Here is a 13449-nt window from a genome sequence, read left to right as displayed (position 1 = left end):
CCAAAAACTTGGAATCTTCAACACTGCAAGCAAACACCCCATCAGTTCTACTTTAAATCAAAGCACATCAATAGTTCATACTTATCACAGATGGGTCCCGATTCTACAGGCCCTTTCACAGCACTCCACATAGAGTCAACCATAATACGACCATCTGGCTGTCGCAGATCCTTGTCTGTTAGTTTACACAGATACCTGAGTAACATTGAAAAGCACACATTAATTTATACAGATGAGCTGACTTGCTTACAACTCCACTAACTTGCCACCTTAGACTCAGGGTTGTTGTTATGAAATTTGGCTTCTGGCTGAAATTTCAAGTGAGGCTGCTTATTTCACTTTCAAAATCTTTTATATGTATGTTCCTCTACACTGCTTGTTAACAAATGTTTTTAATCAAAAACACAATCTATCATTCCATACCATACAGCTTACCAAAGATAGTATAGTTTAATAATAAAATAGTATCTCAACACTGTTAAAAATAATGTCAGGCACCAGTGCCTCTTTCACAATTTTGGAAATTCCATTGTTTTTTCTAGGATGAGGGGCTGTTGCTATGGTTATTGCAATCATTTTTGTGATTGGTGGATTTGGCTGAAAGGACTAAGTAGGACTGGCTGCTTCAACTGTCCCATTATGGGTGTCCAATAACAGCCAACTGTTTGATTACAACTGTACAGAATGATTAGCGAAAAATAAAGCAGCTAATTCACTAATTACATTCATTAAGGAAATTGTAATGGTTATGATTAGTCTGAACCAAATATTGTACGGTATGAAGTGTGACCAACCTTATGACTGGCCTTCGGAGTGGAATTATGTACTGCATAATTGCCTGAATGCTAAACCATAAGCGCAACTAAAAAAAAGAGTAAAAAGTTCAGTTAGTGTGAAATGAGCTTTATGCACCAATCAATACGAAGGTTCAACATCTTCTTTCCTCCCCTCCCCTCCAAGAAACCCAAGGGCACTTAGCTGTTGTCCATGTCCAAGGGGGGGGGGAATTTAAACCTTACATGACTAGGGTGGGGAAGTTGAAATAGGAGTGTCAAGTCTTTCAAGCAGAAAACAAAAATACAAGTGTTATATCTTTAAATATGGAGTTGCTTTAGGGTAAACAGCTCACTTTTGCAAGCAAATAGTTCAGAAGAAAAGGTCTACAAAGTTATTTTTTCTTAAATAATTATTCTTTCATTACAATTCAGTCATAAGCTTGAGATAAAGCCAGCAAGACAAAACAGATTGACAATATAATTGATAGTGGACAGGGTCAACCATACCACATTTCTTCAAACACTACTCCAAAACTTAAAAAAGACCATGAATAGGAGTGGGTATTGAGAATTAAGAATAAATGGAACAATAGGTAAATAGTTCAACGACACATTGTAACAGTACCACTTAACCACAGTTAAATTTCCAAGTGAACAGAAAGCAAGGTCAGAGTAACGTCTGTACTCAAACCTACTGGCCCACACAGCCTGAGCTTATCTCAGTTTCCACGTGGCACAAAGTCACTATGACTATAACTACTCTCCCCTGGGTTACCCCCAGCATTTCATCAGGTTTCCCTAATGATTTTCCAGCACCCATTTATACTCCTGGGTGGAGAGAGACGCTGCCCAATTATGGTGTTTTGCCCAAGAACACAACACATTGACCCTGCCAGGTCTTGAACCCAGACCTCTTGACCTGGGGTCCAGTCCACTGATCAGTAGGCCACTGTGTCTGTGAACACAAGGCCATGCATTAATTTTGGAGGGAAATACTGGGCATGCAATAAGTTTTACCTGAGTAACAATGTTGATAAGGTGATGGGCAATTGGAAATGGCAATGTAGTTGGATCTGCATCTTGAAATGCTTCCCTGATCGCAGATAAACCACCATGGTCACAGAAGTATGCTACATTGATCAAAAGAGCTTCTGGTACTTCCCCATCCTGAAATTGCAAAATACTACATAAGCTAAGAATGAACAATACAACAATTTCCAAACACAATCCAAATTATGTATTCTTTTGCCCATTAAATATAATTTGTTTTTGAAGTGTAGAAGTGCCTTAAAGCATTGTGAGCAACAGAAAATTTGTTTTTAATCTAACAACTTTCAGAATTTTCAATACTATGGCAAAATTTTTGTTGTGAAGTCGAATAAACATTAATCAAAGCACTTTGAATCTTTCATGCTCCTAAAACTTCCTCCATGCTTTATATTCCCTTAAATGCACATAAGAACTGATTGTTAATTACCAAAACAATTTACTTACATTCACATCACAGTATTTGGAGCAGTCTTTACTTGTTGTTTCCTACAAAAATTACCAATAACTTGATTACTAAAGAAAAGAAACAACTCCCATACCCAGTTCTAGAAATACATTAAGATAACTAAGGGTCTAGCAGTACACATTTCTTTGCAAAAACTGGGCTGCATTTTGAAAAGAATTCTCACCAGACAAATGAAAAGTGCCTAACAAGTGAATCTCCAAATACAACCACTGCAAACAAAAGCAATCTAAGAGCAAGGTTATCTATTCAATCCCTGACATGATGACTTGTCACCTCTCCTTGGTCAATAAATGATCCAGCCAGGTAACACAAAATATCATTTTCAAGGCCGAGTTGTTCAAAGCACAATTAACCTACATCAGTTTAGTGTATATATTAAATTTTGTTTTGTAGCTTGGCAAAGGGATTTTTCTTACATATTTTTTTCCAGTTAGTTGGAGATATATGGTAATAAAACCCAACAAAACTGTAGCTCTTATTGTTACTCTTCTTCAAGGGAAATTAACCCTTTAACTACCAAGATCTCATTAGAAATCTTCCTCACTGTGTGCCATTAAGTTCCTGTGATGTTATTTTGGAGAATTTGGTATTGGATTAACTAATAATCCCCTAATTGATATTGTTCTTTATTCTCATTGTTTGTCTGCTTGATATTGTATTGATATTGTAAGAAGAAATTCTGTCTTGGTTACACATGGGACTAAAAGGTTAAGGTTATATTTCAATCCTTGATTTGTGCTAACACCCTTTCGACCAACCTGGCCCAGGTGGAGGATATTGTCATCTTCGAACTCTTAATTCTCTTGACCTTTTTTACCTCAAGATCTTACTAGTGATTCTCCTTACTGTCTGCTTTACAATTTCTATGATGTTAGTTCAGAGAATTTGGTATTGCATCAACTAATAATCCCCTTCATGATATTTTTCTTTATTTTCATCACTTGTCTACTTGATATTGCACTGATATTGTAAGAAGAAATTCTGTCTTGGTCACTCATGGTTAGTTATTTGGTTAACAACACATCAAGAAAATGTACTGCAAATGAAAAGGAGAATTACTGATTATATCTCAGCAGTTAAGGATAACTGTGTGTCAGGGACAGCAGCACAGGTTATGAAGTCAGTGGATTAAACTACCAAACTTTGCTCAGAAGGGTCAAGAATCGAGAGAGCCATGTCAGCCATGAGTCCAGAGGATGGATAATGTACACCCCTTACATGCTGTTTGAAAGATTTTTTCAAACGAAAAAAGATAATATCAGTTTACAAAATGAGAGAACCTGGTGAATTGTTTTTAGTGTGTGAGCCAAAACTTTGAATTAACAGGAGAGGTTGTCCGATGTATATACAGATGAAACAGGTCATGCCGTTTTATCCTGTGATCTGCACATGTGCAAGGTTCAAAGTTGCAACAAAGTTGTATTTGTTCAAACTTTCTTAAAACCGTTTTTATATGTACATGAAATCACGTGCTTAAGAGAATAGAATCCATAAGCCATCCCCAACGACTGCTGAAAGTGCGGTTAAAAACCCCATAAGCTGATTAGGTAGATTCGTCTTAGAAATTAGATCCTCCCAATAAAATAAAGAAAGATAATAATAAAGATTAACTTAGAAAATCACGCAACCTTATGCAACAAACCTGTCGCAAAAGATGAATCTTTCGCACTTGATAGAAAGGAAGAGGCAGCTGAAATATCTTTCCCACAGCAAGGAACAGTCTCTCCTTTTCTGGTTGTGACCACTCGTTTTTCTTCCCGTTGTTTTGATCTTCGCTGGTTTCAGTTCCGTCCTTCTTCTCGTCCTCAACAGCAGGAACACGAAGCTCGCATATGAGATCAATAGCGCATTTCAAAAGATTCTGAAGCAGATCTTCCAGGCGGGCTAAATGAAGCTGATCTCGGAAAATGCACCTACATTGCCTGAGAGAAAACAGAAAAAGACGTAAGCTTTCCATGAGCTAGTCCGCCGTGGGCAGCTTCACCACGTATTAATCGCCCAGCTGCACGTTTACCTACCGTTGTGGCCACGAAAGGACGAACGAAACTAACTCTGTTACATCCTCTTTTCCAAATTCAGGATTTTCCAAGTCGTCTAGATTGACAACAGAAAATCTCACAGTTAGACACTCCTAAATACTGTCCAGCATTAGCGGAAAAAAACACAGTGAAATCGACAAAATTATTGGTGAATAAAATACCGCAAAACAGCCAAGCCTTACATTTATCAACGATTGATAGAAGTTCTTTGCAGCATTCTGACATTTTCTTAGTCAGAAAAGAGGAATAAATAACGATACAAAAATATAAAGGTATTTTTTTGAAGTTTTTGTGGCTGAAATATAGGAAGTATTTCGACCACGTTCTCGCGCCATTTTGATTTTTCCAGCCTCGAACCCACTCAAAACATAGCTCCCTTAGATTCCTGGGTAATAATAAAGATAATACCCGATTGCCAAGGGGGTGGGGAGGGGAGGGGAGGAGTAGGGAGGAGTGGGGAGCACAACTGTATTCGAGATCCTGAGCAATTATTAGAAAATGCTAACGCTTTAATTATTTATTATTGTGCTTTTTCTATCATTGTGGAATCGTATTCATTAAATCAAGAGGGATATGGAGGCATTTTGCATTTCTTATACTAGTATCCAATCCTTCTCAAGTACACCCTTTTCTCATGATTCATATAGATAATGGTAATGGGACTGATTGGAGTCCAATTTGGTCTGTAATCATACGAGTGATTAACAAAATCAGATGACCACGAAGTGGGAGTCCAATTTGTAAATCACTCGTATGATTACAGACAATAATTGGACAACACAAAGTCCTGTTACCAATTAATCAGGGCACACTCAGGATGCATTCTGTCCACTTACAAGGCATGATGTGTTAACTATCCCTTTAATTGTTCTATTACACTGTCCAGTTACAAGCATGACGTGTACACTGTCTTATTAGAGCTCAAATTGAGCTGGTGATAACCAATCACGTTTGAGAATTTTGTTATAGTTTTGATTGAGGGTGATATCGCATGCTTGTTTTCATTATCTTATCTTTTTGGCCTCCCTTCTTTGAATAAGTAAAACTTTAATCATTTGAGTTGAGTAATAATTCCCCATCCAGGTGTATTATGCCTATTAAATATACAGCTCCCTTGGATTCCTGGGTAATAACTGAATACACCATACCATACCTACACAAAATGTCATTGCACATGTTGGTGATAAGCTTCAATTTATTAACTTGTTACACTTCTCAATACAAACGCATCCAACTAAAATGATTCTAAGTAAATATATGATTAAATTCTACAGAATTACATATACTTATCAAGATACCATTTTTACTTTAATTTTCCGATTTTAATATCTGAAGCTTCCCCATGGCATGCAAGTGCTTATGACATGCTATGAAAACAAAGAATGATGCTTAAATATCTGAAAATGTATTCGGTTGTATCTGCAGAAACCAAGTCTGTGTGATATGTGTTGAATTACCAAGATGATTCTCAATTCACCTATAAACCATAACATTAATTTTCTTCAATAACTTCTACCAAAACTCTTCTAAACAGAAAAAATTGCAGTGATGTTTGAATTGATGTAATCAGGGCTGTGTGCCATTGTGCCCATCATCCTGGTTGGTTTGTATTTCTCTCTCTATTCTTGTTTTCTGCATAGTTTCAAGCATATCCTTCATTCTACTCCGAAGGGAATCATTCCAGTTCTCCAACTTGTCAAGACAAGAATTAATTTGATCCAGCTCCAAATCAAGGGCTTCATACTCTGAATGAAAAAAGGTTAAGAGTAAAGATTTCATTAAATATCTGTTAATTGATTAGCTAAAGGTCCCTTCTTTCAAAGGATCAAAGCAGAGTGGCAGAGAGATTTAAAGGAGATCTGTCAATTCAGGGGTTTCAAAACAAGTGGGCGACTGCCCAAGTTACCCTGGCCACTTGATAGCATGTAGCTGGTTACTCTGGACAAAATAATTACCTTAACAAACTTTTTATAGTTACCCACTTTTGCAGAGTCTAATGGCCCCTGTGTGATATAGAAGTCCCATAGCTTATGTCATAAGAATCGTATAGTGGCCTTAACCGTTTGATATCCCTAAGAGTGCTGGCATCTAATTTCTCCTTAGAATATCACCCCTAAATCAAAGAGCTCCTGGTTGCATCAAGTTAGGGAAACCAGAATGACTCTGGCCAGATGGACCTTGTGCGTTTACTTTCCTTCACCTATCGTTTTATAACTTGGTCACTACCAGGGCGAACGAGACATGGTAGAGTTGACCCGACATCATTGTGAAATTCTGAGTTTTGTATTTTTGATAGCACAAAAGTCTAGATGAAAATTTCTATCCAATGAATGTAAATGAAGCACGAATTTTCACAACCCCGGCCTTGCATGCTAAATCAACGAGAAAAGATGTTCTGCGTAAACTAACTTTTCATTTTAAACCGAAACTGAAAGTGTTCAATCAAACTAAATATTTGATCCAGAACATAAACCGACACATTAAAAGAATTCTCCTCTTCCTAAAGTTATTAGCTATTTTATATGTCGTAACCTTTGTCGTCTTCATCGGGTTCACCGTTCTGCAGATCGCCATCTACCACTTCCGGCTCGCCGTTCACATGACATACTCCGTTCTCCTCTGCCATGATGATGATATGAGTATTCCGGGAACGGAGACGCTTTATGACTACTGAATCACGACATATTGAGGAACGAGGGCGGCTGGGCACGATTCATCCATGATGCATTGCGCAAAGCTGAAGCTCACTCCTTCACGTAACTGAGCAGAGAAGAAACCGGGAAGGTTGTGAGGGTACACCGGCCTTGTCGGTTTTTGCTATTTTCTCTTCAGATAAAAATGGCTAAATGGGGTGAAGGTGATCCTAGGTGGATCGTAGAAGAGAGAGCTGACGCCAAAAATGTAAATAATTGGCACTGGTAAGCGATCACACTTGGTGAAATGTTGCATGTGGTACTTTAAGTTCACGTGGCTAGCTAATAATATTGTCACTAGATACATGTATATGTAGATATATGTTTTTTTTTTCTGTGATAAATGCTCTGATCAAGCATTCACTTTCTTCCTTGCTTATGGTCCACAGGACTGAAAAGAATGCTACTCCTTGGTCCAAAGAAAGGTTAAAGTCACTTTTAAAAGATTTAGAAATTGAAACAGATGAAGGTAGGATTTGTATTGAGGAATGATACGGAATCGGAACTGCTTTCTCTCGACTTTTTTTAGAGAATTTGAAGCTTAAGTGCAAAGCGATCAGTGGTTAAAAAAAATCAAAATTAAAAGGGAACCGTGCGGGAGTGATCGGATTTTTTCTTAATATATTTATTTTAAAAGTTTAAGTAATAGTCGACTTTGTGTTGTATTGTGACAACAGTACAGACACGAGAAATGTTGTCAAGGTCGTCTATCAACTTCAAGTAAGGCGACATAATTTATTAAACCAACAAAACAAATTTCAAAAAGCCGACTTTTCAGTTCTGATATCTTCTTTGAATCTGATTCATTTGTTTTGTTGATGTTCAAAAACAGTGAAACCGAAAAAAATTGGAACCATGACGTATACAAAAATTCACCAAGACTATAGTTACAATTCATATTCACATGACTATATTGTTGCTGTTGTCATGTTTAATTCTCTTGAAAAGTTTCATTTACTTTTTTTCGCTTTAAGGAAAAGCTAAAATAACTGAGGTTACCAAAATCGATGGAGAAGCCTACGCCAAGTAAGTCCACGTGTTGTTCAGGCCTTGATTTTACTTGGTGCTTGAGATGTTTACTCAACTTTTGCCTTACTTGCTCTTTTCAGCAACAGAAAAGCAAAACTAATATTTTTCTATGAGTGGGTTATTACACTTGAATGGACAGGTTAGTTAATGGAAACACATTGTGTGACAAATTGTGTTTAGAGGCTGTATCCAACTCAACTTTACTTTAAGTCATGACAAGCTAACTTATCTCTTGAATGCAATCTAATCATTCAGGAACTGTAAAAGACGATGACAAAGTATGGAAAGGAAAAATAGAAATTCCAAATCTAAGTGAAGAAAATGATGCACATGAAGTAAATGTGAGTCAATGGAATGGTAATAATATTAATGATAATGATAATATTAGTGTGAGGGTTTTTAAGTGATGACACCTATAATAATAATATAATAATAATATTTTATTTATTTATTTATTTGTTTGCTTTTATTTTTATGGTTGTGTGATATCTTAACGATTTTACCAACCCAACACATGTAAATGTAAATGTATAGTTTATGAAACAGTCTTAGGATTTTGTTTATAGTGGACAGTTGTATGGTCTGTAGAGTTTCAGCTGTGTAGTTTTAATTTGTGTTTTAAAAAGCTTCATATTTGTGGTGGGTTGATTTGCCTTTACCTTTTAATTCCCTTGAGAAACCAAGTAATGTCTTGTTACAATATCCACACATTGATGAGAATGAAAAAAATGTGTACATGTATGTGAGCTGTTGTTTGTTTTTACCCTTCATTCCCAAGATCTCATTAATAACTCTACTTACTGTCTGCGCTATAATTGTTAAATGATGTAAGTTTCAGTGATTTGGTGCTGGATGAACTAGTAATCACTTAATAATTTTTTTATTCCCATCACTTTTCTGCTTAATATTGCATTGAAACCCCAGGGAGAAAGTCTGTCTTGGTCACTCCTGGAAGTTAAAGGGTTGATTCTAAATACTCAGGTCTTTTAAGTTTGCATGAAGTACATGTACACTGTAAATGGGACTCGAATCAGTAAGAAAAAAAAAAGATTGAAGGGTTGAATTTTACATATACACTTATACATACTCAATCTATTACCAACTGTATACTTCATGACAGAGCTCTTTTTTGCATATGTAGGTGGTAGTGACAGCTGACAAGGATTCAGAAGCAAGTTACAAATTAAAACAACTTATAAGATCTGTTGGTACAGGTCTGATCCAAGAGAAGTTGGGGCAGTATATCAAGGAACTCAGACAAGGTTCTTGCTTCTTACACATAATGTAAATTACAAATTGTCATTGATCTTAAGACAATAAGCCCAGCCTATATTATTACTCCCAGTTGTGTGTAGTGACAGGAGATGTTGGTGTTTAGCACATCCACTTCATGAGAATTGCACAAGGGTCAAGCTTGTATAATGCTGCAGCAAACTTGAGTGATGTTGTATAATCGATTGGTCCAATGCATTGATGGTACTAGTAGCAGTAGATGAATCCATAGAATGAAAAAAACAGGACTAAGCACTTATTGGATAAAGAAGGAAGTACACAGTAGAATTGTCTGCAAGCTTGTCTGTGTCTATGCTTGTTGGTATTTATTTGTCAAATTGTTTGTTTCATTCATTGATCTCTCTGTGTTTTAAGCTGTATGTCAAGGGTATATAGGCAAGCTACATTCTTGAATTCACATTTTGTAAATTTGTTTCTACATGATTTGTATGTCTGTATTTTTTTCATTTAGAATTCAGTCAAGGAATGATTCTACCGTCCAAAGACAGCCCAATTTTGCAGAGATCATCTCCAAACAGTCAAGACAATGAGACACTCAAAGCTGCTAACAACTTTTCAGCCGGTTCAGGGGATACAATTAAAAATGATAGTAAGTCAATACATTCACTCTATCCACTCTATCTGGGTGTAATGAAGGAGCTTCTTTATCTCTGTGGAGAATAATAGATTAAGTTAGATGAAGATTGGGGGGGGGGGGCTGTGTTAACCTAAGCGATACACATAGGTCCCTTTGTCTTATGAAACTAAATTAAAAATTTACACTAACCCCTGGTCAGGTTAGTCTTTTAACATATTTGATGTTTCTGTAAAACTAATATATCTTTTTGCCTTTGGAATGGAAATGGGTTGTTCTTGTCCTCACTTAATTGACCAAATTTATTTTCAGCAACAATGCACCATGCCAATTTTTTTAGGTCATCTGCTTATTAAGAACAAAATATTAAGAATTTGTAAACCTCTGATTTTACTTTCCCCATTCTAGTAGTTGAAAATCAGTAAATCATTGTGGTGACCATCTAAATATTATTTATCCTCTTTCCCCCCCCCCCTCCCCCTATTGGGTCTTTGGAAGTCATGCTAAGTTGTTTATCCTTTCTAAGAGCTAAGCAGATGTTTTCTTCCTACTGATTTAGCTGATACAAGTAAAGTTGGCTGCCCCATCTCTACCAAAAAGCTGACCATGAAGCAAGAATTTCTCACAACTGCAGAAGAGTTATATGCAGCGCTAACAGAACAGCAGGTGATGTACATGAACTAGTTACAACTCTTTACCCTCTGACAGTACTCAATTAGATGAATATTATATGTTCAAGTATCTGAAATTATGAACAATTCATAAAACTTGCAGTTAAATCTATTGTAGTGCAGTGGCCTCATAATACTTGTAAAGTGCACAGGACTCTGGGATGAAAGGTCTCGGTTTAAGTCCTGGCGTGGTCAATGTGTTGTGTTCTTGGGCAAGACACTTTTACCTTCACAGTGCCTCTTTCCATTCAGGAGTATGGATGGGTATCAGTGAATTGGCAGAGAAGCCTGCTGAAATGCTGAAGGGTAACCTTGTTAAAGTTTGGTATCCCACCCAAGGGGAAAGAAGGGGTTGGTTAGTAATACTCCTAGTTGCTTCCAGCAAAATAAGCTCTGGCTGGACCTCTGCATCCCCATGTACTTTCAGATCAGAAGATTTTATTTTACACGTAGCACCTGTAAAGTGAAACCTTCAAATTACGTCAATTTGCATGAGGTTTAGTTAGTTTTACCCTTCTTGGAATGGCTGTTTATCGTTGGTTTGCAACAAATTGTAAACTTTCATAGGTCCATTAGCAGATTAGATGCTTAGATAAATGACCCCACAAGCTTTATAGCTTTAATAATTACTGTTTTCAAATAAAGGACTCTATTTTATTTGGATGGGCCACTTGACTCAAAAACCGACTTTACCTTTACCTACCAATCAAATGTGAAGTACACAATGTTTAAGCTAACTGTTAGAATTCAGGGAAGAGTGATATTACACTCAAAAGTATGTTTTCTAGAGAAATGCGTTTTCTGTATTCCTGTCTCACAACTAAACAAAAATTTTTTTCAGTAAGAATTTATCAAATGAAAAGAAAAGTCAATGAACAGGTCATTAAAACAAAGTTTAGCTGTTGTTTCACAAAACCACATTCTAAGTTCTCTTCAATTAAGCCAGACCTTATATCTGAACGTTTATTTTTGTGAACAGTGTCAAGAATCCCTGAATCCCTCTGTTTATGTCAAACTGCAGTTTGGGTTAGACCTTGTGTAAATAATTGGTCCAACTGGTCCATCAAAGTAAACTTTGTTAGTTTTAATGTTTGTTTTTTCACACCTTACATTTGCCAGTAAGCCCAGACTTAATGTAAATCACCCGGCTTTTGAGCTCACGACCCAACCTGTCAAGCACTGGCCATGAAATAATAACCCAGTATCTGTTGTGTTGCATCCACAGAGACTTGAAGCTTTCACCCAGAGCTCAGTAAAGGTGGATGCTAGTCGTGGAGGAACATTTGTACTGTTTAATGGCAATGTGTCAGGAAAATTCCAGGAATTGGTTAGTTAAGATAGAGTCCTGTTACTGTGAAAATTGTATTAACTTAAAGAAAATTATCTTAAGAATTTCTCTGTACAATATTCTTACAAAATTAAGCAGACAAGTGACCAGAATAATGAAAAATGTTGGTAAGGGGATTATTAGTTGGCCCAAAACTAAATTCCCAGAACTAATATCTTAAGAACAGTATGGTAGACAGTAAGGAGAATTACTAATGAGATCTTGGGAGTGAAAGGGTTAAATTTTGTTTTAATTTCTCAGGTTTCAGAAGAAAAGATAGTAATGCTGTGGAGATTCAAGAGCTGGCCTGAAGGACACCACTCCACAGTGAAAATCACTTTGGATCAGAAAGATGACCGTACTGAGTTGACATTAGTACAGACAGGCATCCCTGAGGAAGATTTTGAGCGCACAAAAAGTGGATGGAAACAGTACTACTGGGAAGCAATGAAACGAACATTTTGTTGGGGGATGCGATACTTCTGACTAGAGTTTCTGTATGACTTGGCATTGTTTTACTTTGAGCATGTAGTGGTGACCTAAACTGTGTGTTTAGTATCTCATTGTTGGACTTAGATTGACTCAAGATTTTGTATGACCTATAGGTACATGTAGTTGGGATAATTTTTGTGGGTGGGGAAGGCAGGGAAATAGAACATAAACCTGTATTTGCAGAGCTACTTAATAGGGAGAAACAGACTAAATAAGAACCACTGGAAAGTCTGCAACTCCTTGCCCTTCTCACCCACTTTGTGTTTTCCACTTCACCAAGTAAGCAGAGTTCTACTTTATAATAACTTACCCAACCAGCTCTAACAATGAGGAGGAAAGAAAGAGTAAAGCAAGTAGAAGAAAGGAACCAGTGAGCAGTGTTTACCCTTTCACTCCCATGAGTGACCAAAGCAGAATTTCTCTTTACAATATCACACAAACTTAGGCAGACAAGTGATGAGAATAAAGAAAAATATTAATTTGGGGATTGTTAGTTGATCCTATTCCAAGCTCTCCAAACTAACATGACATGAATTATTGATTAGATTTTGGGAGTGAAAGGGTTAAATCCCAAAAAGGCAGCTATTAATCAATGTGCCTCTTTCCATGGAGAACTTGGGTAAATTAGGGTAACACGCATTCTCTTCATTAATTCAATTTCATCAGTTGCAAATTTGTGCTTAACAGAAAGTCCAGGATTGGGAAACAGATGAAAACATTAAGCAGGATCTTTTGTGTGGCTGTCATTATGTATGTTCTATGTTAGCCAATAAATTATAGTGTTGTTTTTTTGTTTTTTTTTTAAGTATCACCATTGCCTTTTCATGCAGAGATAAAGTAAGTCTATAGTAGGTTTCAAATAGCAATGAAATAATTGTTATGAGATCTGATTGAGCTGCAATTTCATTGTCAGCTATTGCTTAATAATAAACCTGTTTTTAGAGCACTTGCTGTATCACTCTGGTTTATTTTGCATCAGTGGGAAGTTATTAGAATACTCCTTCTCTCCATTCTAATTCTGTACACCCCAGCCTCTGTG

The 13449-nt window shown here is 36.7% G+C and overlaps 3 protein-coding genes across 3 annotated transcripts in view; 1 reads left to right on the top strand and 2 right to left on the bottom strand.

The window, feature by feature from the left end:
• LOC131772387 (ubiquitin carboxyl-terminal hydrolase 34-like) overlaps window positions 1-4670 on the bottom strand; it is a 49574-nt gene extending 44904 nt beyond the window's left edge. Inside the window, 7 exon segments of the mRNA XM_066170223.1 lie at window positions 82-195; window positions 795-862; window positions 1794-1943; window positions 2271-2312; window positions 3935-4214; window positions 4311-4386; window positions 4514-4670. Coding sequence (XP_066026320.1) covers window positions 82-195; window positions 795-862; window positions 1794-1943; window positions 2271-2312; window positions 3935-4214; window positions 4311-4386; window positions 4514-4556 — 773 coding nt within the window. The 5' untranslated portion in view covers window positions 4557-4670.
• An 820-nt stretch (window positions 4671-5490) lies between these two features.
• LOC131772393 (UPF0184 protein-like) lies at window positions 5491-7005 on the bottom strand. The gene is made up of 2 exons (XM_059088284.2): window positions 6864-7005; window positions 5491-6076 (listed from the first exon to the last, which is right to left on the bottom strand). Exons 1-2 carry the CDS (start codon window positions 6955-6957, stop codon window positions 5898-5900), a joined length of 273 nt encoding a protein of 90 aa, XP_058944267.1. The 5' UTR covers window positions 6958-7005; the 3' UTR covers window positions 5491-5897.
• Window positions 7006-7091: 86 nt separating this feature from the next.
• Window positions 7092-13356, top strand: LOC131772390 (activator of 90 kDa heat shock protein ATPase homolog 1-like). Its single transcript, XM_059088280.2, has 10 exons — window positions 7092-7249; window positions 7414-7493; window positions 7999-8050; window positions 8134-8192; window positions 8309-8394; window positions 9195-9315; window positions 9798-9935; window positions 10480-10586; window positions 11817-11918; window positions 12180-13356. Exons 1-10 carry the CDS (start codon window positions 7170-7172, stop codon window positions 12402-12404), a joined length of 1050 nt encoding a protein of 349 aa, XP_058944263.2. The 5' UTR covers window positions 7092-7169; the 3' UTR covers window positions 12405-13356.
• Window positions 13357-13449: the final 93 nt, after the last annotated feature.

The sequence above is a fragment of the Pocillopora verrucosa genome, chromosome 7 (assembly GCF_036669915.1).
Source record: "Pocillopora verrucosa isolate sample1 chromosome 7, ASM3666991v2, whole genome shotgun sequence".
Classification (NCBI taxonomy): Eukaryota; Metazoa; Cnidaria; class Anthozoa; order Scleractinia; family Pocilloporidae; genus Pocillopora; species Pocillopora verrucosa.
This window is presented reverse-complemented; position numbering and strand designations above follow the sequence as displayed.

Coding starts and splice junctions, on each gene's coding strand:
- LOC131772393 (XM_059088284.2), bottom strand. CDS start 6,957: ATGGCAGAGGAGAACGGAGTATGTCATGTGAACGGCGAGCCGGAAGTG. Junction 6,077..6,863: donor ACCCGATGAAGACGACAAAG/GTTACGACATAT, acceptor TTTTTCATTCAG/AGTATGAAGCCCTTGATTTG.
- LOC131772390 (XM_059088280.2), top strand. CDS start 7,170: ATGGCTAAATGGGGTGAAGGTGATCCTAGGTGGATCGTAGAAGAGAGA. Junction 7,494..7,998: donor AGAAATTGAAACAGATGAAG/GTAGGATTTGTA, acceptor TTTCGCTTTAAG/GAAAAGCTAAAATAACTGAG. Junction 11,919..12,179: donor CAGGAAAATTCCAGGAATTG/GTTAGTTAAGAT, acceptor TTAATTTCTCAG/GTTTCAGAAGAAAAGATAGT.